We start from the raw sequence: 25,820 nt of genomic DNA on the forward strand, positions 1-25,820 counted from the left end.
CAGAGAGGGAAAAGAGAAGGGAGGAGAGATCACAGAGGGAAAAGAGAAGGGAGGAAGGAAAAGAGCTGGGAGAGAGTTAGGAGAAAAGAGGGAAGGAGAAAACAGAGAAGGAAGGAAGGGGTTGGTGGCCAGGCAGGGCCCAGCCAGGGCTACTCCTTAGCCCGGCCGATGATGGCAAGGATGTAGAGGAAGATGTTGATTATGTCTGTGTAGAGGTTCAGGGCAGCAAACACATACTCCTCGGGGCTCAGAGACAGCTGCTTGTTCCCCAGAAGCAGCTGGGTGTCCACTGCCAGGAACTGGGAATGGGGACAAAAGAAAGAGACCCTAAGGTCTCAGAAGGGACAGCCCAGGCACCCCGGGGCCTGAAGCACAGTTCCCTCCCCCTAGGCATTCTCCCTGTTACTCACACAGGTGAAGAGCAGAGCTCCCAGTGAGGCATAGACTATCTCCATGATCCGGTTGCGGATGAAGATGCAGAGGAGGGCAAAGATTAACAGTACCACTGTGCTCACCAGGAGGATCCCCATACAGGAGGTGAAGTCATACCGGGTCTTGGGGGTGGAAAAAAGGAGTGTGAGTGCCAGAACCCCAAGACAGGCTAGGGGAAGGGAAGGGGAGGATGTACGAGGGGCCCTATCTACCTCACCTGCAGGGAGAAGATGACCACAGTGAAGCAGACCACAGTGGTAATGCCCACGGCCATGATGACTGCATCCGTATCATAGAAACTTGCAATCATGCCCACCATGTATGACAAGCTCAGGGTCAGGATGGACTGTTGGGGAGGGAGGAGGCAGAGAAGAAAATGGCATTTGGTAAACCCCCAGCCCCAGCAGCAGGCCCTGGATCAGGTGGTCTTTTTTAATGAGACCAGGAGGAGAGTGAAGGTAACCCTGATTACTATCGCCAGGAAGGTCTTGTCTTGAGGATGATTAGGGTCAAGGGCAGGAGTTCAATGGCTAGAGTCCACAGGTGGGTTTCGTGGGTTCTATGAACTTAGATGGGGGGAAAATTACACCTTTATTTTTACTAACTGCTACTTGAAATTTAGCATTTCCTTCCATTATAAACTTTAAAAAAAAAGATCATTTCTGAGGAGGGGTCCATAGGCTTCACCAGGCTGCCAAAGGAGCCCAAAAAGTTAGGAACCCCTGATCTAGGGTTTGAATGGAGGAATCCCATGCTTGAGAAAAGTCTGGGGGTAGAACCTCTGGACCCCCTGAGGGTCTTTAAGGTTGGCAGGTCAGAGTATGGTGGTCTCATCACTGGGTATCCACAGTTTTAGGATCTAGGGGTTTACCAGGGCAATGAGGTTCCAAGGGTGCTTTCGTCTAAAATCCCCACAGCAGCTAAGGACAATGAGAGAGACAAAGAAGAAGGCATAGGAGACATAGTAGGTCCAGACATGGGTCCGGACAAAGATCTTCACATCTTCCACAAAGGTGAATGCAGCCACAGAGGAAAGGGTCACAGTCAGCTGCAGGGTAAGGACCAGGAACACCTAGACAGGGAGAGAGGATTAGTGTTATAGTCCCTGGGCTGGGGAGACCACCCCGGCTGGAGGCAGGGCACTACCCAAAATTCCTCCCTTAGATTTATGTACCTTCCCAGCTAGCTCTTTTCTCCTTTCCATTTCTCCCCAAGGATGAGAATTTCTATTTCATCTTCCTCACCTTTCGAATAAATGCCCTACGGATGCTCTGGTCACTCCAGTCCGTGGTTGGGAAGTCCTGGTTGTCATAATAGGATGGAGGCCCTTCCCCATGGTAGTTTCCATGCATTGGTGCTAGGCGGGGGAGGATGAAAAGAAGGGAAGGTCAAATCTAAGGCCCCTATTTCTATACCCACACCTCAATGTCTCCACTTCCCATTACTCACAGTTGGGGTCCTGAAAGTCCTGTGGCTGTCCATAAGGATTGGTGGGAAAAGGTCTGTGTGGGTAGGGTTCCTGGGGGTAGCCTCCTGCTGGGTAAGCATCCTGGGGGTAGCCCCCTGCTGGGTAAGGGCCCTGAGGATAGGGCCCCTGAGGATAGGGCCCTTGAGGGTAGGGCCCCTGAGGATACCCTGGTTGGCCATAACCAGCCTGAAAGGGGGGCTGTGGGTGGGGGGCCACAGGGTAGGGTGGTTGACCATAGGGGGGCATTGGAGGCTGAGACCCCCCAGGGTATCCAGGGTTGGCAGAGGTATTAACATCCCCAGTCACCAAGAAACTCTTCTCATGGGACATGGTGGCAGGTTTGACAATTATCACCTGAGAGAGAAGAAAGAGAGAAAAAAGAGAGAATACACTTAACAAACCAAAAGCACAGATTCACAAACCCGGCCCTCTCTGTGGGAGAATGGTTATAATCAGCTCTAGGGCCCGAGTCCCCATACCCAGTCATTTGGGAAAAAGAAAACCGAAAGAGAAAGAAGATCCTGGCTTCCCTCAGGAAACAGCTGTCCAAATTCAAATCAGGAGAGGTCGGAGGTGTTCAGGGCCTTTTAAAAGAGGCCCTGTGGGTTAGAGTCCCTAGAGGAAACATACCAGAGAATAGAACAACCACCCCCTTCACCCCCATCCTTAATGACAGAAAGAACTCTGGTCCTGCACCTTCCCAGAACAAAAGGGAAAAGGTGACTGGGAAAAGAGTGACACACCGGTTCCCTGAGGCACACGCTAGTGCCCCCTCCCACCTCGTGTTAATGAGGTGAAATCAGGTGCAATGAAGCTCCATGACAGCTTTTGGGCAGGAATGAGAAGGCCTAGCCTGAGAGTGAGGGGCCAGGGATCCAGTCCCCACTAACCAGCTGTGGGGATAACCTCGAACAAGTTAGTTCACCTTGCAAGGCTGCATCTTCCTTGTCTGTAAAATGGGGGAAGGGGGAAGGACATCGATTGACTAGATGACCTCCCCTTTCAATCATGTCACTAAGTGATGGAGGAGGAAGGGGTTGGCACTACCTTGGCCTAGGTGACGGTTCTGCCCAGGGTCCAGTCTTATAGATGTTAATGCCTTGGATCTCTTTTGGCATTTAGATGCCAGAGGGAAATGGTTGGCATAGAGAAGGCAGGCCCCGAGGTCCAGGCCCTATGGACAGCCAACCTACCCTCACCCCTTCTTTCCTTCCATTAAGCAGCTTTAAGAGGGCGGGGCTAATGGGGCTATTTCCAGCCTCAGAAATCCCCACAGCATCTGTGAGTAAGGGACTGGGGTGCAGAAGGGGCAAAGGTCTATGTTCCTGATTTCTGACCCTTTCCAACCAAGAGTATTCTAACTTAAATTGCCCCTGAAAGCACCTTCCTCCCTAGGGAAGAGACAGAGGGAAGGGAGAAAAATAAGCAAGGAGAACAGAGATGAGGAGGGACCAGGCAGGGTAGTGAAGAAGGGGTTAGGAGGATGGGGCCAAAGGCCCATAGGAAGCCAACCCTTGCTGCAGAGGCTGCCCGCCCCCCCTCCATCTGCTTCTGGAAGCTGAGGCTGCACCCTCCCTCCCCAACAGCACTCTGGTTCAAACCCCAGGGTTTGAGACTGGTGAGAGGCAGGGAATCGAAAGGGTCTTTGAGGCTCAAACCTGCAGTCTGGGGACGGGAGATATAACAGAAGGGAGGAGCCCTGAAGGAGGGAAGGGAGGAGAGAAAGTGGGGAAGGAGATGTGGGGAGAGTATAGAAGGCTAGACAGCATAAGGGGGGAAAGATGGATGAGTGTGAGGCAGCCAGAGGAAGGGGAAGAGGGGAGATGGACAGAGGGAGTAAAGGAAGGGGAAGGGGGTTAGAGAAGGGGGAAAAGGAGGAGGTTAGAAATATGGGGAAGGGGGTAGAAATGAGGAGGAGGGATAGAGAGAAGAGACAGGAGGCAGAGGAGGGGGAAGAGAGGAACAGGAAGGGGAGACTGGGGAAGGATGAGGAAGGGTAGAAGAGGACAGAGACAAGACAGGGAGGGGGAGGATGGGAGACAGGGGAAGAAGGGATGATCAAGTAGCAGGGGAGAAGGGACAGAGGAGGGGAGATAGGAGGGGGAGATGGGGAGAGACAGACGGGAGGGGGAGGGGAGGCAAAAAAGGGGAAGGGAAACGAGAGAAGAGGGCTGGTGGGAGGGGGAGGGGAGAGAGGACTGTCAGGGGGAGGAGGGCAAAGAGGGGAGGGAGAGAAGAGGGCCAGTGGGAGGGGGAGGGGAGAGAGGACTGTCAGGGGGAGGAGGGCAAGGAGAGGAGGGAGAGAAGAGGGCCAGTGGGAGGGGGCGAAGGGGAGAGGCAGGCGAGGGGGAAGGGAGGCCGCGGGGCCTCGGGGCTGCGTGGGGCCTGCGGGGCCGCGGCCGCTGCGGCCCGGCTCGCACTCACCCGCAGCCCGCGGTCAGGGTCACGGTCAGGGCGGCGGCGGCCGTCGCTCTGCGCTCCTGCGTCCGTCTGCCTGCCTGCCTGGCTCTCGGGCCCGGCTGCGCCCCGGGCTCGGGCCTGCGCTGCCGCTGCTGCTGCCGAGAAGCGGGTGGGCGGGCCAGCGGGCGGGGGCGGGCCGGGCCGGGCCGGGCCGGGCCGGGGGTGGGGCCGGAGCCCCGAGCTCCGAGAAGGGGGCAGTGGAGGCTCAGCTGCCGGCGGCTGGGCAAGTGCCGGGGAGGAAGCGGGGATCGGGCTGTCTCCAGAAGGTGGGGGTGGGGCGGGCACGTCCAGGGCTGTGTGACGTCACCAGGCCGGGAGGGGCCCCGCCTTCCACCCCCGGGGGCCGGCCTCTCGCCTCCCAGGGCTTGGGTACCCTCTCTGTGCCCTTGCTGCTCTCGTCATCTCCCTCCATGGCCCAGCCAGCGCTAGGCTCGTTCCTTCTCCTCACCCCGTCATCATTCATTCTCCCGTGGTCCTCATCACTCTTCCCCCCCATCCTTGCTCCTTTCCTCTGTTCCCTTCTTCATCCCCTTCACCTCCTTGAGGAGGTGCCTATTACGAGTGGAAAACGTATTGGGTTTGAAGCCAGGAGACCTGGGTTTGAATCCTGACTTCTTAGCTATGTGACCTTGGGCACATACTGTAAGATGACTTAGATGACATCTGAGCCCCTCCTCCCCCTCTCCCTTCTTCAGTCCCCCTTGCCCTTCTCCTCCATCTTCATCTCCCCTTTCTGTCTTCATTTCCTCTTCCCTAGTGCCCTCCCTTCTTTGTTCTCATCTTTTCTATGTAGCCATTCCCCTCTCCCATATCTCCCCCTGCTAGTCCCCCTTGCCCCTTCCCCTCAGTTCCTGTACTCCTTCACTTTCTTCCCCTAGTCACTTGGAGCTTATCCCTTCCCATCTCACCCCCTTCTGGCCTGCTTCCTCCCTTTCACAAGGTAATCATAGGGAAACCTTTGAAGCGTTATGTAAGCATTATATAAACATGAATTGTCTGTCTGTCACTCTCCTCTATGCCCACTGAACCCTCAGACCTGATCCCTAATTTCTGGGTCATATCCTCTCCTTGCCAGGCTTGCCTCCTATCTCCTATCACAGCACCGCAGCCGCAGCCTCGCCCAGAGAGTAGAGGGTGTAACCATAAACCTTAGTAAATATGGGCTCAGGAGCCCAGTCTGCTGCCTGTCCTTGATATAGCCATCCCAGACCCATAGGTCCCCACTTTTCTTCAAGAAGCTCTGCCTGTTAGTGCCTGGGTCTGTAGCCAGGGTGCTGCTACCACCCTCTTTGTGCTCAGATTGTGATCTAGGTGTTCCTCTCTGGGAATTTTCAGAAATCTTTTATGGCCTTTCTAGTCTGTCCTTGGGACCCCTTCTCTCATGTAAACCTCCTCTAGTCATTCTGTCTTCTGTTTGTTCAGCTACAGGCTTCAGACTAATTTGGGGGCAGGATTTAAGACCCTTCTCCGAGGTCTGTTGCCGCTCATTTCTGTTCCTGCTCCTTGCCGGGTACACAGCTTCAGGCCTGTGATTACTCTTTGCTCTGGTCTGCCACCTTTAGGCACAGGTCCCCTCCTCAGTCCACACTGAATCTGCACTTGGTTTCTGGGCATGAGCAACAACTGCCAGTCGGCACCTGTCCTGGCTCCCTTCCCAGCATTAGCCTGACCTGTGTTGGATCTAGGATGTATAGGGCTAGTCATCCTTTCCACCAGTGAGGAGAGGTTCGTGCAAAAGCCCAAACTTAAACCCCATTAATAAAGGAAATGCAAATTAAAACAACTCCCAGGTTCCACTCCACACTCATGGGATTGACAAAGATGACAAAAGGGGAAAATGAAAATTACTAGAGAGGCTATGGGAGGACCGTTATATAATGCACTGTTGGTTGAACTATAAATTGGTCCAGCAACATTCTAGAGTAATTTGTAAATATAAACTATGCAACCATATACCCCAAAAGTAACTTTTTTTTGAAGCAATCAGGGTTAAGTGACTTGCTCAGGGTCACACAGCTAGTGTCAAGTGTCTGGCGTGAGGCTGGATTTGAACTCGGGTCCTCCTGACTCCAAAGCCGGAGTTCTATCCGCTGCAAGACCTAGCTGCCCCAAAAGTAACTTATTTTTGCATACTCTTTGACCTATTAGATTGTTGATCTCCTGGAGTGCAGGGACTGTCTTTTGCCTTTCTTTATAACCTCATCTTTTAGCACAGTGCCTAGTACTTACTAGGTGCTTAGTAGATGTTTATTGAGTACTCTCCTGGGCAGTATATATACCAAAATTGGAATGATACAGAGAAGATTAGGGTGGCCCCTGTGCAAGGTTAACATGACAATTTGTGGTGTTGAACATTTTATTTTTTAAAATGTTTATTAACTGACCCAACAATACTACTACTACTACTCTACTACTGCTACATTCCAAAAAGATCAATGACAGAAGGAAAGAGTCCATATGCACAAAAATCTTTATAGCAGAATTATTTGAGGTAGCAGAGCACTGGAAACAAAGAAGATGCCCATCAGTGGAATGGCTGAACAAATTAGGGTACATAAAAATGTAATAGAAAGATGTTATGTGGTAAGAAATAAAGGGAAGGATTTAGAAAAACCTGAAAAGACTTACATGAACTGATCGGACTGAAGTGAGCAGAAGCAGAACAACTCATACAGTGACTACCATATCGTAAACGGCTACAGCTTTGAGAAACTTAAGAAGTCTGATCAATGCAATGGTGAGTCCAGAAGGCTGATAATGAAACCTACTTCCTAGATAACTCTAAGTTGCAAAGCAATCATAGATCTACTTTGGTAGAATCCCTCATTGGGAATTCCTTACAGTAATGACATCACAGTTCCTACCCCATCTCCCCAACAAAAGCTATCTCCACTTGTTGCCTCACCTTCCTCTCACTTCTGAACCCCTTGCAATTTGGTTTCTGACCTCATTATCCAAATAAAACCCTCTTCAAGGTTCTTAATGACCTCTTAACTGCTAAACCTGATGGCCTTTTAGCAGTCTTCATTCTTCTAACTAGAGGCAACCAGGTGTTGCACTAAATAGAGTGCTGGGTCTGTAGTCAGGAAGACCTGACTTCAAATCCAGCCTCAGACACTCACTAGCTGTGGGACCCTGGAAAAACTACTTACCTGCTCTCTGCCTCAGTTTCTTCATATGTAAAATGTTGATGATAATAGCACCTGCCTCCCAGGGTTATTGTGAGGATCAAATGAGATAATATTTGTATTTTTAAAAAGCATTTAGCTCAGTTGCTGGCACATGGTAGATGCTTTCTTCCTTCCTTTCCCCTCCGCAGGATTTGGTACTATTGACCATCCTCCTGAATCCTTTCTCCTCCTTGAATTTTGATAAATCTACTCAATTGGTCCTTCTTCTATCTGTCTGACTGTTGCTTTTCAGTCTTTTTTGCTTGATCATAATATCCATACTGCCACTTAACTAGGAGTGTACCGAGGGTTTGAGCCCTTATCTCTTCTCTCTTTATCTTAGTGATAGCTTAGATCTTAGTGATCTCCTCACTTCCCATGGGTTCCATCGTTATCTCTATGCAGATGACTCCCCAGATCTCCTGCTTCCATCCTGGCCCTGATAACCATCATTGAAGGGAGCAATACATATGGAAAGGGAGCCCACTAACTGCTCCCCAAGTCTCACTGGCAGAGCAGACAAGTCACCTTTGGCTGCCAAGAAGGTCAAATCACCTTGAGCACCACCTCCTCTCAGACATAGGTAGAAACAGGCCAGTACTCTGAGCCCCAAAGTCCCCAGAACAGCAGCAGTTACCCCTCACCAGCCTTTTTTGCAGCCTGGCTCCCAAAATCATAGTCCAGGGAAGTAACCTTTTGAAGATGGGATCTGATAACTTCCTTTCCGGGTGCTGAACAAAGCCCCTTTCCTCCCAGCAACCACAGCTCCTGATGACCCGAAAAAGGAAGTTTTTACTGCCAAAGTCCTTGGCTCTATCCAATGGCTGTTTGATCATCAGAAAAACATCAGAAAACATCAGAAAAACAGTGTGGTTTTATTGATGGAAATAATATTAAAGAAGATGCATTGCCATCAGCTCGGCCATTGCACCCTAAAGATTGGGGGCCTCTCTATCTCTCTTGTAGCTAAAACCTTCTATATGTGTTATCTCCCCACATTAGAATGTGCACCCCTTGAGAACAGGAGCTGTCTTGCTTTTCTTTTATATCCTTAGCACAGTGCTTTGCATTCAGTAAGCAATTAGTTTTTCATTCATTCACGGACAAATCCAACCCTAGTCTCTCTCCTCAGTTCTCAGCCCCCGTCACCAACTGTTTGTTGGACATCTCATCTCCAATAGGCCATATCTTCATAGATGTAGGTACCTCAAGCTGAACATGTCCAAACCCCATTATCTTCCTCCACTCCTTCAACTTTCTTTTTCTTTTTCTTTTTTTGTTGAGGGTGCCACCATCCTTCCAGTTCCTCAGGTGCACAACCTTGGAGTCGTCCTTGACATTTCCTTCGAGCTCACCACCCATAGCCAATCAATGAGTAATATCTTATTTATTCTACCTCCTCAGTATCTCTCACAGCTGTTACCTTCTCATAGCTCACTAGGCCACCACACAAGTTTAGTTCCTTCCTCCTCACCTGAACAGTTTCTTAATTATGCTCCTAGCTTCTGATCCATCTTTGATATGGGTATGACCTCAGTGGGGTCAGGAACTGTGTCATTTTCCACTTCTGCTTCCCTGAATATGGGACAGGGGACATTAACTGGTGAATTAAAAATGGCCTTTTGTCAGAGGGAGCAATGAGCTGAGCCTTGGAGGGAATTAGGGGTTCCAAGAAGTGGAGGTGAGACGGAAAAACATTCCAGGTGTAACTGGTGCTCATGTCATGCACTCTTACCCCCTCTCATATGATTGCCTTTGTCTTTGTTCATAGTATTGTTTATCCCAGGACCCAGGATGATGTCATTTTGAGGAGCAGAGAGAAAACTAGAATAGTATCTCTAATGCTTACTGTGCCCTCCATCACTAAAAATATGCCCTAGATGCCTGCTTTCAATGGCCAGGAAGTTGCATAATGAGGAGGGGAACAAAACCTGAATGTTGGCACCTAGAATTGGCTTTCTCTCCTTTTTATCTCTTGTTCTTTAGAGAGACTTCCTGCCTGCCCTGCTGGATATGGTACACAAGCAACTTTGCACTTTTACCAATACTGTGGGCCCAGCTGCAGCCACAGAAACTGCCTGAGGCCAGCACTGCAGAAGTGATAAAGAATGATCCCGAGACTCCAGCAGCTAATGCAGTCAGGGTGGGTGACACAGTAGGTGAGACTCTTGCTTGGCTAGTGAGAAAGTAGAGAGACTTTTTCTCTTCCCTGTTATACAAGTCCCATGCAGAATCACAGATGTGGAAGCCCTCGCATGACCGGGGTGGGGGTAGGCAGTGGGTAAGTGCTTAAGCACTGGCTCTTGGTGATTGGCAGTTGGTGGGATGACTAGCCCCTTGTTCCTGGGCTTGTTTCTCTGGACAATGGCTAAACTGGGCTGAGGGCTGTGCTGGCAGCTGGATCAATTAGGGGTAGAGGGCCCCACGTAGGAATATTTAATCTTTTCTTTCACTTTTTCCATATCCAATTAACTATGTGGCAGCAGTAGAGAGATTTTGTTCTATGATTGTGGGAGGTTGTTTGGACTGAGAGAGTAACTTGCAGACCCAGGGTTGGGGTAAAACCATGGATTTTTCCTGTTTTAATAATTTGGAGTCTAAATTCAGGACCTGACCATTGAACCTGGCACAAAAACACTAGAGACTGTACAGCTATTTCTTGGCTGATGGCTTGAGTATAGTGCCACCTAGTGGAAGATTTAGATATTTCACTCCCTTGCCAGAAAGTAGCGATGAAAAAGCTTCTATTGAGTGCTTAACTATGTGTAAAGCATTTTGATAAGCAATGGGGCTACAAATAGAGAAGCAAGACAGTCCCTGCTTTCAAAGAACCGAGTTTCTAATGGGAAGATCAACATATATTGAAGGCCTTAACTATAAGTTGAATAGAAAGATCCCGTGCTCCTTAGGGTACAGTGGCAAAACAAATGTTCTTTCTTTAATATTTAACTAATATTATATTAATATAATATCATTATATAATTAATATACTAATATTAATAATTAAAATTTCTTTTTAAATATTATTTCCACAGTTAAAACTACATTCATTTCTGATTTTGAACCATTTAACAAGATTGTGGTGGTAATTTTCTTTCCCAGATTTTCAGAACCTGCAGAGGTAGTTGCCAAGTTACATCTCCAAAAGGTTTATTCCCATCCCCCTCAACCCAATCTCACCTACCCCCTAACCCCCTACTCTGAAGCCACTCAACCCTTCCACTGTGCTCTCTGGAATGCCTACTACATAGGTAACAAATTAGATTTCATCTTTTCCGTTCTCATTCCATCTATTTTATTGTTCTCTCTGAGACTTGGCTTTCACCTGATGACACAGCGTCCCTGGCAACCTTGTTCAGCACTGGCTGCACTCCTGACTCACTGATCATGGTGGGGGAGTTGAATTACTTCTTGCAGCTCATTGCCACTTCCAGGCACTCCCTCTACCCCCATCACTGAGGTTCATTCAATCCAATATTTATCACTCAATCAAGATTCTGGTAGTTTTTGTCTTCCCACCTCTAGGACACTCCCCTTTCCTCCCTCAATGCATTCAGTGACTGGCTCACAGTCTTTCCTCTCCACCTCTATCCCTCATACAGGGAACTTCAACATACATAGTGATATTCCCTAAAACTCCCTAACCTCTCAATTCTGCAACTTACTCATTTCCCATGACCTATTCCTCCACCCCACCTCAGCTACACAAAGAGACGGTGATATTCTTGCTCTTGTCACAAATACACCAATTTCACGTTCATAAACTGAAATTCTTTTATCTCATCACAATCTGTTGTCATTTTGCCTCACCTTCTGCCTTGAAACTCTAACCCCGGTTCTTCCTCATTGTGACCTCCAATCATGGCACTTCATAGTTCTTTCCCACTTGTACTGGATATACTCTCTTCCCTTTCCCATCTTGACCCTTTGGTCAACTCAGTTGAACCCTCAGTTCAGTTCTTCTCTTAAGTCCCTTTCCCCTTCATCCTATCAAAGATCTTGTCCTTCCAAATCCCAGCCTTGGATTGATCCTACCATCCACTGCCTAGGCTCCTACTCACTTGCTACTGAATGAAGATGGAGAAAATCATAAAACTGTCCAGACTGGGTCCACTGCAGGTTTATGTTACATAAGATCAACTGGGACGTCATTGCAGCAAGACAATCCTTTTACACCTACCTGGTCAGTTCACTAACCTATTCACTGTAGTGACTTTTCCAAAGCTCTTCGTCTCTCCTCAAACCTCCCATAGCTCTCCCTCTAACCAACCTTAGACTGAGAACCTTGCCTCATATTTCACTGAAAAAAAATTGAGGCCATTTGTCAAGAGCCCCCTCTTCTCCCCTTTCCTCATCCTGCCTCCCTCAGGTGCCTTCCACCAGTATCTCCTTTTTCTCTCCCTGTCTTACATGAAGAAGTGGTCCTTCTCCTTGTCAAGTGAAACCCCTCTAAATTCACAAAGGATTCCATTCTCTCCTCCTCCATTTTCCCTGTTCTCTCATTAATCTTCAATAGCTCTCTGCCTAGTGACTACATTCCCATTGCCTACAAACATGCCCATGTCAATCCTCAAAAAACTAATTTGATTCATCCATCCCTGCTAGTTATCATTCTATAGTTCTCCTACCTAAACTCCTTGAGCACGCCAATTACAATAGATGCATCCACTTCCTTTTCTCTCACTCTCTTCTTGATTCCTGGCATTTTGTCTTCCAACATTATTATTCAACTGAAACTGCTCTCTCCGAAGTTACTAGTGATCTCTCAATTGCCAGGCTTTTTCTCAGTCCTCATTCTTTTTGACCTCTGCAGCCTTTGACATCGTTCATTATCCTCTTCTCCTTAATCTCTTTTCTCTTCTCTCTAGGTTTTCATGACACCTGGTTCTCATCCTACCTATCTGACACTTATTTTCTGTCTCCTTTGCTGGACCTTTATCCATGTCACATCTGCTAATCATGGTTGTTCTCCAAGGCTCTTTCCTGGTCCTTCTTCTCTTCTCCCTGTATACTATTTTACTTGGGGATTTTTATCAACTCCCACGATTTTAACTATCATCTCCATTCAGATGATTCTCAGATCTGCTTGTCCAGCCCAAATCTCACTCCCACCTAATTTCTCTCAAGACCTCCAGCCTCACATCTCCATCTGTATATTAGACATCTTGAATTGGATGTCCCTTGGACATTTGAAACTCAATAAGTCCACAACTGAACTAATATTCTTTTTTCCAAAACCATCCTCTCTTCCTAACTTCACTATTTTTGGGGGGAGCTAGGCAATGGGGTTAAGTGACTTGCCCAGGGTCACACAGCTAGTAAGTGTAAATGTGTCCGAGGTCAGATTTGAACTCAGGTCCTCTTGAATCCAGGGCCGGTGCTCTATCCTCTGTGCCACCTAGCTACCCCTAACTTCCCTATTATTGTTGAGAGAACCATCATCTTCCCAGTCACTCAGCTTTGAAACCTAGAGGCAGCCAGGTGGTACAGTGAACAGAGTACTGGACCTGGAGTCAGGAAGACTCGAGTTCAAATCCAGCCTCAGATACTTAATGGCTGTGTGATCTTGGGCAAGTCATTTATCTTTTGCCTCAGTTTCTTCATTTGTAAAATAGGGTTAATAATAGTACCTACCTCTCAGAGTTGTCCTGAAGATCAAATGAAGTAAAATTTTGGAAGCATTTTGCAAACTTTAAAGTGCTATATGAAAGCTAATCATCATCATCATCATCTAAGTGTCATCCTCTTCTCTTCATGCTCTCTTGCTCCCCTATCAAATCCTGTCATTCCTACATTTATAACATCTCTTATATAAGTCTCCTTCTCTCCTCTGATACAGTCAACACCCTGGTGCAGGGTGCAGTCACCTCACTCCTGAACCCATGGGAGGTGATGAGATCACCAAAAAAGACAAGGCACAGGACAAAGCCTGGGGTAGACCCACATACATAGAAGATGGGACGTGAATGACAGTCCTAGAAAGGAGACTGAAAAGGAATGGCGTGGCTTGTAGAAGAGAAGCGTAAAGAGCAGTATCAACAAATGCCATTGAAGAGAGATTCCAGAAGGAAGTAGGTCAACAATGTCAAATGCTGCAGAGAGACCAAAAGAAAATGGAGACTGAGAAGGGGCGATTGAATTTTCTACAATTTAAATGGAAAGGACAAGCACCACGAAACAAATGAAAGTGAATATTACGGAACAAGCATGGCCAGAAAGAAGATATGTAGGAAGACACCTTTTTTTCCCCCAGAGGCGAGAGGTCTATGGTGTGGAAGATTGCATATGACCTTTTAATGTATTGATTGGTTTGGCTGATTTTTTTCCTCTTCTTTCTCTTTTTCTTTTTTCTTTTTCTTTTTTTATTTTGGAGGCAATGGGGGTTAAGTGACTTGCCCAGGGTCACACAGCGACCTAGTAAGTGTCTTAGGCCAGATTTGAACTCAGGTCTTCCTGACTCTAGGGCCAGTGCTCTATCCACTGTGCCACCTAGCTGCCCCTCTTTCTTTTTTTCTTAAAAATGTTCTTTGCTGTATGGAATAGCCCTCTAGGAGAGGTAAGGGAAAGGAGTGCTAGAAGGAATTTAGTCAATGTGAAAATAAAAGATATCAATAATTTTTTTTAAATTTACAAAGACAGAGGCAGTACCTGTCCTCAAGGAGCTTCTCTTTTTTGGCAAGGCAATTGGGGTTAAGTGACTTGCCCAGGGTCACACAGCTAGTGATGTCTGAGGCCAGATTTGAACTCAGACTGACTCCAGAAGTGATGCTCTATCCACTGCGCTACCTGGCTGCCTCTAAGGAGCTTATATTCTCACAGATAGAGACAACACATAAAGGAGAGTAGTGGCCAAAGAAGGGAAGTTTGATCTGAGGTGTCATGGGGACAGTGAATTGGTCCACAGTGCAGGAAACTGACATAAAACATGAATTTTCTAGAAGCAATGGTAACATTGATCTGATTCCAGAGTAAGATGTGGAAGTGGGGGCTGGGGGCAGTCAGGAGGGAGGTAATGCCTAGGTGAATAGGATGTGATCCAGCTCTCATCTTTCTCCCAGCCTCTAATCCCATATTACCGTGTAATTATTGGTTATGTAACACCTGAGTGTCCTACAGGCAATTCAAATGCAAGAAACATGTTCAAAACAGAACTCACTTCTCATCTCCTCCAAGTCCACCCCTCATCCTAACTTCCCTTTTTCTGCCAACAGGAAGAGTACCGGATAGAGAGCCAAAGGACCAAGGTTGGAAGCCCACTTCTGCTACTTACTACCCGTATGGTCACACACAGTGACCAAATCACTCCACCTCTCGTGGCCTCCATTTCCTCATCTATAAAATCAGGGGGTGACCTCTGAGATCCTTGCCAGCTCTAAACCTGTAGTCCTGTGATCCTTGCAGTCGCTCAGGTTTACAACGTCAGAATCATCCTTGACTCTTCTCTCTCCCTCACCACCCCCATATTCGATCAGTTGACAAGTCCTGTCAATTCTTCCTCCACAAAATCCCTAATTTTGCTTCTCTTCCCGTCTCTCACTCCCACCACAATCAGCCTGAGTCTGAGCCTAATCCCCTCGGAGCTAGACTGTCCGAATAGCCTCCCTCCCTCCAGTCTTTCCTTTATTCAGTCCCCACATTAAGAGTTCTAGAAGGCTGCCTCATCAATATTCCTGAGATGCCAACATACAGGAAAGCTGATGAATACGGCCCCTCGTGAGTTTTGCATTGAATAGAATTCAACCGCAGAGTTTCAGCATGCTACAGAAGACTATGCAGACTCAGAAATCGGAGGTCCTGGATTCAAATTCTAGCTCTCACTTACTGAATGACTTTGAGCAAGTCCCTTCACTTCTCAGGCTTCAGTGTCCTCAGCTGTGAAATGACGGGGTGGAGCTGGATGACTTCCGGAGGTCCTTGCCGGTTCCACATCTATATAGAATAAAAATAATAGCTAGAATTTAAATAGCATTACTATGTGCCAGGCTTATTAAGAGTATCTTATCTGATCCTCACAACAACCCCGGGAGGGAGGTACTATTATTGTCCTCATTTTACAAATGAGGAAACTGAGGTAGGCAGAGGTTAAATGGCTTACCCAGGGTCACACAGCTAGTAAGTATCTGAGGCAGGATTTTAACTAAGTTCTTCCTGAATCTAGACCAGTGCTCTATCCACTGCACCACCAGCTACTTCTTAAATGATAAGTAACTCAACTCTGCCCCGCCCAGGATACTTGCCAAAGTTGTCTCTTTTGGTTTCGTTTCTTTGTAAGGGGAAGTGGCTATGATTTTCTAGGACTGGTGGGAGAGCGCCAGACGGCGGCACGGGGACCAGTGCACAGAAGAAAGGCCAGGAGGATGACTGAGCTGGGGTCCGAGGTGCAGGTGGAGCTCCGGGGTCTGCCCCACGCCGTGTGTGACGAGCTAGTGACACTGTATTTCGAGAACCGGCGGCGCTCCGGGGGCGGCCCTCTGAAAGGCTGGCAGCGGCTGGATGGAGGCGGGATCCTCACCTTTCAAGAGCCAGAGGGTAAGGAGAGGCTGGAAAGGCGATGGGGAACGACTCGGGGTGTGTGTGTGTGTGTGTGTGTGTGTGCGTGTGTGTGTGTTGGGAAGAGGATACAGGATCCTGGAGCCAAATCGAGAGATCCGTGCTAGGAACCCTGACCTGCCCCCCTCGCCCCCCGCCTTTTATTCCAGATGCTCAGCGAGTCCTGGCCCAGGCCAGCCATGTGCTGCAGGGCACAGCTGTGAGTGTGGTGCCTTCCCCACCCCGGGCCCCACAGCGTCTGTTGGTCCTGGGCCTGAGGCCGGGCACAGCCCCAGACCTCCTGGAACTTTATGTGGAGAGCCTCTTGAGCACCGAGGGAGAGTGTCAAGCCCTCGCCAGTCCGCGGCCAGACCGGGCCCTGGTACAGTTACCCACGCCTCTTTCGGAAGCAGGTGAGGGGTCTGAGTGGGCTGAGCTGACACGGGAGAGGCTCAGAAATATGGGGAGGGCAGTAGGGAGGGTAGTGCAGCGGGGCTGCAAGGGTGAGAGAGAGTTGGGGCCTGGTAAGGGAGAGAAGAGAATTGTTCCAAAGTTCTCCAGCCCGCCGTCTTCCCTATGACAGAGTTTGAAGAGCTGGCTACTCGGTCCAGTGGGAAAACACTGGGCGGCACAACGGTGTCACTAGCCTCGGTGCCCCAGGCCCGTGCTGTAAGGGTTGTGAGGACAGATCAGCCCCCAGATCCCACACTACTTCAGCTCTACCTGGAGAACTCTCGCCGCAGTGGGGGCGGTGCCCTGAAGGGGCTGCGGACACTACCTAGGGCCCAGGGAACTGTTGTCACTTTCCAGCAGTGGGAGGGTGAGTACCTCTTCTTCCCTTGCCCAGGGTCCGGTTGTGTGTGGGGGGAGCAGATCCAAATGCTAGCTGGAGCCCAACTTCTCTCCCGACCTCAATACCCCACCTTCCCAGTCTGCTCATTTGAGCTGGTGTCCCTTAAGCCTCTGTTAGCAAGAAATTCCTGGAGATACTAGCCCTGAAGGACTCTCTTCCCATCTCAGTGGCAGAGCGAGTGTTGAGGCAAAATCACCAGCTTGGCGATTTAGAGCTAAACATAGTACCCCACTATGATGTCCTGGAGCCTGAGCCCGAGCCTGAGCCCGAGCCTGAGCCTGAGCCTAAACCAGAGGAAGGAGATGGACCAGCTCTGGGAGAGATGATTTCCACAGAGACCTTTGGAAAAATAGTGCCCATGGAGAAACTGGAAGCCACGATGACTATAAAGAAACCAGGGATAACACTGCCTATGGAGAGTGCTGTGGGGACAGTTCCTTTGGAGAAAATGGAGGCAACAGAGACTAGGGAGACACCAGAGGAATCAGTGACTGTGGAGAGACCAGGGGCAGTAGAACTTCTGGGAAGCACAGTACTGGAAGAAACTGTGCCAGGGGAGAGATCAAGAGAGCCAGTGGGGGACACAGTGCCCAAGAAGACGGTGCTAGGGGAGGGAGGGGAAGAGATGGTTAAAGAAGTGGTGCATGTGGAGATCCTGCTGCCCATGGAGCCAGGTGCCTTGCGATTTCTGCAACTCTATTACCAGGAGTTTCTTACCAGCCTTGGTGAAGTGACCCTTTGCCCACTGGATGGTCCAGATGTCACTGGTTTTCGGGTGAGTTCCTCCTGATGCTGTGTCTGGGCTATTCTGAGCATAGTGGTAGCTTATAGGGAGCAGTGCCATCTTTTAGGAGAATAGACCAGGTAAAAAGAGGTTCCAGCATCTCCAATGGTCCCTGACTCTTATCTCCCTTCTTGGGTTTCCCAACTCTCTCTATGGCAACCTGTGGTCTACTCACTCTCTCCCTGGGCTCTGGAGGTGGTCAGGCTGCTTGATTGATCAATTCTTGTCTTTCAAAGTTGTTTTTCTTTACAATGATGCTATCCTTGTATAAATTGTTCTCCTGGTTTAACTCACTTCACTTCTCAACAATTCATATTAACCCCGAATTCTCTGAAATGTCTCTTTCATCATTTCTTCTGCAATAATATTACATTACATTAATATGTTCAACTATTTACTAGTTGTCTAGGAGGCAATTTGAGGCACATCCTTAGATTATAGTTCTTTCTCTCCCCTTTTCCCCCCCCCCCCCATTAAATACTCTCTCCCCTTCAAGATAAAGAAATGTGTTTTACATGTGGCTATTCCCTCCCTTAGTATTACCTTCTCTCTTAATCTTCCCCCCTCTCCATCCCGGATGTATTTCTCCACCAAACTGTGGATCCCTTCAACCTTCCTCTGTCTGTTTCATATATGAGTAAGATTCATCTTATGTGATGCTCCATTCTCCCAGCCCTTCCTTCATGTTTGTATGCCCTTCTCATGAGTTTTCATGGATCCAATTACCATCTCTATGCTGATGATTCTCAAATCTACTAATCTACTTCTCTCCTGACCTCTAGTCTCACATCTTCAGCTGCCTTTTGAATATCTTGAACTGGACATCAACCTGTAGGAACCTTAAATAGAAACTGACTCCTGCTGGCCACAGGTTGACTTAGAAAACCACAAATTGACATGATCTTTGTTGTGTTGTATTTTTAATATTCTGTTAAACATTTCATAATTACATTTTAATCTGGTTGGAGTCACACTTGAGTTTGACACCTCTGCCAGTGTACACATCTGAAATTCAACATGTACAAAAAGGAATTCATTTTCCCTCACCCAGGCCCTCCCCTCTTCCTATCTTTTTTACTCATTGTTTTCAGGGAGTCCAGTGGTTCTTAAAATTTCTCTCCTTGATCTGTTTTCCAGCTCAGTTTTTTTGTATCAGATATCTTTTACTTTTTATTTTTTCAATTTTTTGATTTTGTTATAATATTTCTTGCTCATGGGGTTATTGATTTCTTTTTGGTCTGTTCTAGTTTTCAGGGAGTCCATTTCTTGGATAAAGTTTACCACTTTCTCTTCTCAGCTACTTATTCTCTGTCCAATTCTTTCCACAAAATTTTTTATTTTATTTTTGTTTCTTGCTTCATTTTTTTTTTCTAGGGACTTATGTAGTCTTTGGGGGAAAACACACTTTTTTCCCCTTATAATTTCTGCTTGCAGTTGTGAAAGACTTACTCTTTCTTTTTGGGGATCTCTAGATTTTCAATCTTTTTTATACTAATAAGTGTTTTCTTTAACTTTATCATCTCTCCAGCTTTATTTCTTGGGTTTGGCTTGGGTGGTTATCCTCACTTGGTCTCATTCTGGGTTCCTTCAATGACTTCCTCTTCCTGGAGTTAGGCTCCCCTGGACCTTCAATATTCAGAGTGCTGGATCTTCAGGGCCCTCTCTGGCATCCCAGGACAAAGTATTAGGGATCTCCAAGCCCCTGGGACTGAGGGCCTGAGCACTGCTCAGTTGTGCTATGTGGATCATTCCCAGGGATTTCCAAGCCTCCATCCTAGAGTTTTCTCAGGGGTCCTCTGCACTTGCTACCTCCAGGCACAGAGTTTTGCAGGCTACACATATGGTTGGCCTGACAGGTCATGCTTGGAGGCCACTTTGTGCTGGGGCTGGTGGGCTCCTTTCCCATGACTTCTGGGCTGCTGATTGACTTTTTTGGAGTGCATTTCTAGGGACTGAAGAAGTCATTTCTTGTATTTTCTCATTGAATTTCTTGATCTTGATTCCATCTGGTCTGAACTACAGGGTTTCATGGGATTGTACAGAACATTCTATTTACCATCTCTGTGCTTTTGGACTGGCTGTCCCCCATGCCTGGGATGCCCATCCTCACTTCCATCTCTTGTTGAACACCTAGCTTTCTTCAAGTTTCAACTCAAATACTACTTCTTTCAGGATCCCTTCCCTGATTTCACTTGATTGTATTTTGCCACCCAATTACTTTTGATTTCTTTTGTGTTTATTAATTTTCTTGTTTAAAGGGCTGTTGAGAGGCTTAAATGAGATAACATAGAAGGTGCTTCAGAAACCTATTGCTATCATTATTATTATTTACTAATGAATTGTCTAGGCCAGGAATAACTATGTGGCCACGGAGATAGGAACCACCTTTCCATCTCCTTGTTAGATGGAAATTTCTAACCTCTTTATGTTTGAAAGCCCCACTCCAAGGTCTATCCACTCACTACCTTCTTGTTTCTTACCTGAGAGGAACCTCCAACTCACAGGTCACTGAAAAAGAAGGAAAATTTGAGGTTAATATAAGGGAAATTCTAACAATTGGGGCTGTCCCCAAATGGGTTGGGCTGTGTTGGGGATATAGTGATTTCCCCATTACTGAAGTTCTTCAAGGAAAGATTAGATGAACACTTTTCAGGAAAGCTGTAGAGACGATTCTTATTCTGGAATGTTGAAAAGTGACAGAAGAGATTCCATTTAATTCAATAAATTATTCTATGTGCAAAGCGCTGTACTAGACACTGGGATGCAGAGACAAAAATGCCAAGCCCCTGACCTCATGGACCTTATATTCATCCTATTGGGGGAAGCAAACACTTAGTAACTAAAAGGTGACACAAAATGATTATAAGAGGTAGAAAATATTATCAGTTAGGGGACTAGGAAAAACCTCATGCAGGATATGAATCCTGAGTTGTACTTTGAAGGAAACGAGGGAGTTTTGAAAAGTAGATGGGAGCCAGAGTGTGCCTCTGCCAGACAATTTCTGTTTTAAACTAGAAACAATAGGGGGGGCATTGAAGATTGGCTGTGGAAGGGTTCTGAGCCAAGGGACTGATCACATTTCCCCAAGTTCAGATTCATATTTCCAGCTAGTTTCCCCTGGTCTCTGCCATATCTCTTTTTTTTGGCTCATCCATAAGAGATATCTCTCAGAGTCCTACCAGAATAGGTTTATGATTTCACAAGCATACCTTCAGAAGCTCTGATATTTGACATACCTCATTGAGGAAAGAGCTTTCCTTTTCCCCAACTCAGAGGTCTCCCTCTGAACTTTTCTTTATGTCCACAGCTCAGTGGGGCACAGGAGCCATGCCAAGCTGGCAAAGACTTCCTACAGAGTCTTCTGGGCAGCATTGAGTGCCAAACACTGCCTCTGAAACACCCAGGCAGTGCCTGCTTCCTGCTGGGCAGTGAGGGCCAAGGCCTGCTGAAAGACCTGGAGGCCCAGTTCCGTTGCATCCTCACAGTAGAACAACAGGTGGTAACAGCTTTTGATGCAGACCCCGTGGAGGTACCTGCCTTCATCCTTCCCCCTAAGCCCTGACCCTGACCTCTGAGCTAAGTGTTGATCCCATCTCAGGATCTTGGAAACAACCCCCAATCTCAGATCTTGCTACCATCATTCTGAACTTTGAACCTTAGGTTGCTACGCCCAAGAGACATAGGGGCTGGGGGAGTAGGGCAGTGAGTGTGTAGAGTCCTGACTCTGTTTTTCCCTATCTGATCCTATTCCCACAGCTTGACCCCACAGACCCTCTAGAGTCACCAGAAAGCTGGGCCTATGACCCCCCGCCCTCTAGCAGCACTGCTCCAGACACTTCAACTATCCAAATAGGTACGGGCACCACCCAGCCTCCCCTCTACCACTGTCCCTATCTCCCCTCTCCAGCTTCAAACTACCCCTCTCCTATTTTTTACCCCTCCAACTCTATCCCTCTTCCTGTCCTTCAGAGGAGATCAAGAAGTTCCTGGACACCCTAGATGAAGAAGAAAATCCTCTCTTGGAGATGGAGGAGGAGGAACTGCATGAGTCTGAGGAGGGGGTAGCAGCCCCTGGCAGAACAAAGGAGACACTTGAGGAGGAGGCAGCCCTGCAGTTGGCCCTGCATCATTCACTGGAGGAGAAGAGCCTGATGATGTGGGAGACAAGAACTCTGAGGCAAGCGCTGATGATGTCTCTGCTGGATGACAGAGAGCCCGATGACAGTGGTGGTAGTCACAGTAGTGGGAGACTCGTGGTTCATGTTGCCTGTGATCAGGACCTCAGCGAGCTGAGCCAAGTTTTGGAGACTGTTCTCAGGGAACAGCTACAAGAAGAGAGGGTGATGGGTGTGGACCAGCATTTACCCCCTGCATTCTGGTCCCGCCTGGCGAGGCACCATGATGTGACAGTTGTTCTGCAGGGAAACTGTGCTGTCTTAAGTGGCTATGGTCCCCAGCCCTCCTGTGCTGCCAATCACCTCAGAGAACTGATGACTGTCCCCTTAAGCCAGAGCCACACATTGGCCCCAGACTCTGCCAGAGCAGAAGGTAAGGCTGGCACTAACCCCCTCCCCCCCCACCTTCACCTTCATCTTCCTTAGTCACTTGCCCACATGCCCAGTGCTTCTCCCTGTCTCCTCCCCCCACCCCCAAACTACAACAATTGAGTTTCAGGACCTTGGGGAGGGAAGGGATGAAGGTCTTAGCTCTGTGTCCCCTTCACTCCTCCCCCCATATCCCATCAGTGGTGCCAGAGGTGATGGGGCAGCAGCCCTTAGAGCTGGAGTGCCTGGAGGAGAGCAGTGAGGAATTCCAGGAGACAGTCCAAGCCTTTTACAGCACCTTGGACAGCTCCCCAAACAAGCTTAGCATTGTCAAGGTAAGCCTAAAATTCAGCCCACCCTGCCCTGGGCACTCCTGAGCACTTCTCTCCTTCCCCATTATAAACATTATCCCCTTCTCCAGCTCCCAGCAATTCTACCCAGGCCTGGAAGATCAGAAAAGAGGTCCTCTTTCCTCTGACCATCATGAGGAGAGCCTGGGGCTGACTGGAAACTGTAGCCTGGGAATTAGAGCAGGGCTTCTCTTTTGTTTGGTTTTAAACTAGTAGCCACCTTCTTCGACATATATCTTATTTCACATCTGGAATTCCTTACCTCTCTACTGATAGGTGGGACACTGACAATTCTCCAGGACTGAGGTTAGTGATTTAATCAGGGTTCTCATGCCTTTTGTGTGCTCTTTTCATTTACATAACTGTAGTCATTGCACATCCTTCCTGTTCTCCTGGTTCTGCTTACTTCAGTCTGCACCATTTCATACCAGCAGCTTTCCAAGATCCTTGAAACTCTTCATAGTCATTGTTTCTTGTGATACTATAAGGACAGGGCCTGGATCTGTGATGTCATTAGTATAGAGAATTTCCAGATGAAGAAACTTCCTCTAAAGAAATAAGAGCCATCAATATTCATACAAAAATTCCCTAAATCACTAATAAATAAAGAAATGCAGATTAAAATAACTCTGAGATATCACCTCACACACATCAGATTGGCTAAGATGTCAGAAAAGGAAAATGACAAATGCTGGAGGGATGTGGGAAATGGATATACTAATGCATTGTTGTTGGGACCATGAACTATTTCAACCATTCTGGAAAACAATTTGTAACTACGCCCAAAAAACTCTTAAACCGTGAATATCCTCTGAACAGGGTGTATCACTATTAGATCTATTCACTTTAAGAGATCAAAAAAAAAAAAGAAAAGGACCCATATGTACAAAAATATTTATAGCAGCTCTTTGTAATGGCAAAGAATTGGAAATTGAGAGGATGCCAATCAATTGGGGAATGGCTGAACAAATTATGGTATATAGTTTATAGAGTTTTGGGTCTGGAGTCAGGAAGACTTGTGTTCAAATCTAGCCTCTGATACCTACTAGCTGTGTCATCCTGGAAAGGTCTCTTAACTGTTGTCTGCCTCAGTTTCCTCTTCTGTAAAATGGAGATAATAGTACCTATTTATCATAGTTGTTGTGAGGGTCAAATGATATGATATTTGTAAAGCACTTTGCAAACCATAAAGTACAATATAAATGCTAGCTGTTATTATTTCTTCCTTGGTAAAATGGGGGTGATAATCTTTCCACTGTTGTGAAGAAAGTTGTAAATTTTAAATTGCTATTTATTATTGTTTTAACTATTGTTATCCCTTTTCCCTGCCCAGTATCTCTTCCTCTGCCCATGGCAGAGGCAGTTTGAGCTCAGATGCTGAAGGGAGAAAATTGGGGCTTTTCCCAAGTCTAAGGTCAGAGTTGGGGGCAGGGCACAAAGGTTATGGCATGTTCCTAGGAGGCTTTAAGGAAGAAAAGGGTCCCATAAGAGCTGCCCAAGGTCAAGAGGGCACCCTGATATGAATGCTTTATGAAGGTTTCTCTTAAATCTCATCATCCTCTCCCAACATTACCATTATGGTTTCTGAGCCTGTCTTCCCTGGGCTCTGACTCAAGGCCTTTCCCCCCAGCCTGGTCTGGCTTGTGCCACCATCCTCAGCAAAATGAAGTGATCACCTGGAGGCTTTCCTGTTCCTGAGTAAGGGCCCAGAGAAATGATCTCTGAGTGTAGATATAGTTCAAAGGCTGGTATTAGGATTTCAGGTGCCCTCAGATTTACATGTTACTTTACAACAACCATAGGGCTCCAGTGAGTGCAGTTTTCAAAGGAAGAAACAGGCTGCATTTTATAAGGAGAGAAACTGAAGCATAAAGAGGTTAAATGACTCGTCCATGATGACACAGCTTGTAATTGCTAGAGGTGGGATTTGAACCCAAGTTTCTTGAGTCTAAGTACACTGCTGTCACTTCTGGGCTCTGAGCTGGCACCAGGAAGCCCTGCCCTGCCCTGCTCTGGACCTGAAGCTAAAACTAATGCTTCAGCTACCCTCTTCTCAATCCCTATTCCAACCCCTTTACATTACAAAGTTCTGCTGGGACTTGGCCAGAGTAATTGTCAGGGGCTGCCTTCTAGGGCCATAGAGAAGTCATTGTAGCTGCTGGGTACTCACTGCATTTGTACCTAGGTCATAGCCTAGGAAATGAAGGGAAATTGCTTCTTGACTTTTTGGTCTAGATCAAGTCCAGGACGTTGTAGGAGCATTCTCAGGGTCTTTGGAGTATGTTAGGGGTCACAGTTTGGGAACCTTTGAGCTTCTGGCCTGATTGAATTATTGTCCACTGAATGTTAGCCTCCTTTCCCCTTAGGTTGAGCGGGTATCTAATCCCCTACTCCAGAGTCAGTACGAGCTCCATAAGAAGAAACTGGAACAGTCATGTCTGCAGCACCCTGTTGAGCGAATCCTGTACCACGGGACCTCTTGGCAAGCTGTGCCTGATATCTGCAGCCATGGCTTCAATCGGAGCTTTTGTGGTCGAAATGGTAAGAGATGGGGAGACAATGTGAAGGATCCACAAGAAAAGTTTAGGGGAACATGCTGAGAGGGATGGCATACATTGGAGAGTGAGGAGTAGGACTTAGATACAGGTTGGGGGGTGTTGTGGGGAAGAGTGAAGGATTTAAAGAGAAAGGTGAGGGATTGGGGAATAATGATGGGGCTACCTGTGTAAAGGATATTTGGCCTGGCCTAGTGGGTATGGGAAGACTCTGGGGTGCAGCGAGGGCAAGGGGCTGGAGTCTCATCTTTCTCCTCTCTCTACCCCAGCCACCTTGTACGGTCAGGGGGTATACTTTGCTGTACAGGCTAAGGTCTCCATCAAGGACCGGTACTCACCCCCAGATGCCAATGGGCACAAGGCAGTGTTCATGGCTCGAGTGCTGACAGGAGACTATGGGCCAGGATGTCCAGAGCTTCGAGTTCCACCCCAGAGGGACACTGGGCAAGGCATCCAGCGCTATGACAGTGCTGTCGACTCCACAAGAAAGCCTAGAATTTTTGTCATCTTCCATGACACTCAGGCCTTGCCCATCTTCCTCATCACCTGTCAGTGTATACCAGACCCCAGCACACTCAGTAATGACAGCTGCAGTGGCCTTAGTACCCCCTCTCCATCACCTCCCCTCTATTGACTGTTCCCTCTCTGCCTGAATCATCCAAGTCTGATTTGTCC

General features: G+C 47.6%; 2 protein-coding genes and 1 non-coding gene across 8 annotated transcripts in view; 2 read left to right on the plus strand and 1 right to left on the minus strand.

Annotated features, from left to right (window-relative positions):
• Positions 1-44: 44 nt before the first annotated feature.
• On the minus strand, positions 45-15,654 carry GRINA (glutamate ionotropic receptor NMDA type subunit associated protein 1). Of its 2 annotated transcripts, XM_027857734.1 has the most exons (8): positions 15,626-15,654; positions 15,353-15,459; positions 1,882-2,254; positions 1,677-1,789; positions 1,304-1,504; positions 650-778; positions 411-554; positions 45-299 (listed from the first exon to the last, which is right to left on the minus strand). In XM_027857734.1, the coding sequence occupies exons 3-8, from the start codon at positions 2,228-2,230 to the stop codon at positions 150-152; spliced, it is 1,086 nt and encodes a 361-aa protein (XP_027713535.1). In that variant the 5' UTR covers positions 2,231-2,254; positions 15,353-15,459; positions 15,626-15,654; the 3' UTR covers positions 45-149. The 2 variants fall into 2 exon arrangements, with proteins under 2 accessions (XP_027713535.1, XP_027713534.1); XM_027857733.1 differs by lacking the exons at positions 15,353-15,459; positions 15,626-15,654 and adding an exon at positions 4,325-4,424.
• On the plus strand, positions 6,615-6,721 carry LOC114039917. The gene has a single exon (XR_003568717.1). It is a non-coding gene; the product is annotated as a U6 spliceosomal RNA (small nuclear RNA).
• Positions 15,655-15,792: 138 nt separating the features above from the next.
• Positions 15,793-25,820, plus strand: part of PARP10 (poly(ADP-ribose) polymerase family member 10) — a 13,919-nt gene continuing 3,891 nt past the window's right edge. For 3 of the 5 annotated variants that reach the window (XR_003568710.1, XR_003568709.1, XM_027857732.1), the window contains exons 1-9: positions 15,793-16,059; positions 16,230-16,472; positions 16,643-16,879; positions 17,080-17,687; positions 21,004-21,225; positions 21,453-21,549; positions 21,666-22,244; positions 22,442-22,575; positions 24,957-25,131. Coding sequence is in view for 3 of the 5 variants with exons in the window: in XM_027857732.1 (XP_027713533.1) it covers positions 15,888-16,059; positions 16,230-16,472; positions 16,643-16,879; positions 17,080-17,687; positions 21,004-21,225; positions 21,453-21,549; positions 21,666-22,244; positions 22,442-22,575; positions 24,957-25,131 (2,467 nt within the window). In the remaining 2 variants the exon portion in view is untranslated. Of the gene's footprint in view, positions 16,060-16,229; positions 16,473-16,642; positions 16,880-17,079; positions 17,688-21,003; positions 21,226-21,452; positions 21,550-21,665; positions 22,245-22,441; positions 22,576-24,956; positions 25,132-25,414; positions 25,815-25,820 lie in introns of those variants that run through there. The other 2 variants (XM_027857730.1, XM_027857731.1) reach the window with 2 other exon arrangements.

Source organism: Vombatus ursinus, unplaced genomic scaffold, assembly GCF_900497805.2.
Source record: "Vombatus ursinus unplaced genomic scaffold, bare-nosed wombat genome assembly UNPS02012319.1, whole genome shotgun sequence".
Taxonomy (NCBI): domain Eukaryota; kingdom Metazoa; phylum Chordata; class Mammalia; order Diprotodontia; family Vombatidae; genus Vombatus; species Vombatus ursinus.

What these genes read in the sequence shown, in the direction of transcription:
- GRINA (XM_027857734.1), bottom strand. Translation starts at nt 2,230, where the DNA reads ATGTCCCATGAGAAGAGTTTCTTGGTGACTGGGGATGTTAATACCTCT. An exon ending in GGACTTTCAGGACCCCAACT is followed by an intron (nt 1,790 to 1,881) that starts GTGAGTAATGGG and finishes TCCCCCGCCTAG; the next exon opens with CACCAATGCATGGAAACTAC. An exon ending in GAGCTCTGCTCTTCACCTGT is followed by an intron (nt 300 to 410) that starts GTGAGTAACAGG and finishes CCCCATTCCCAG; the next exon opens with TTCCTGGCAGTGGACACCCA.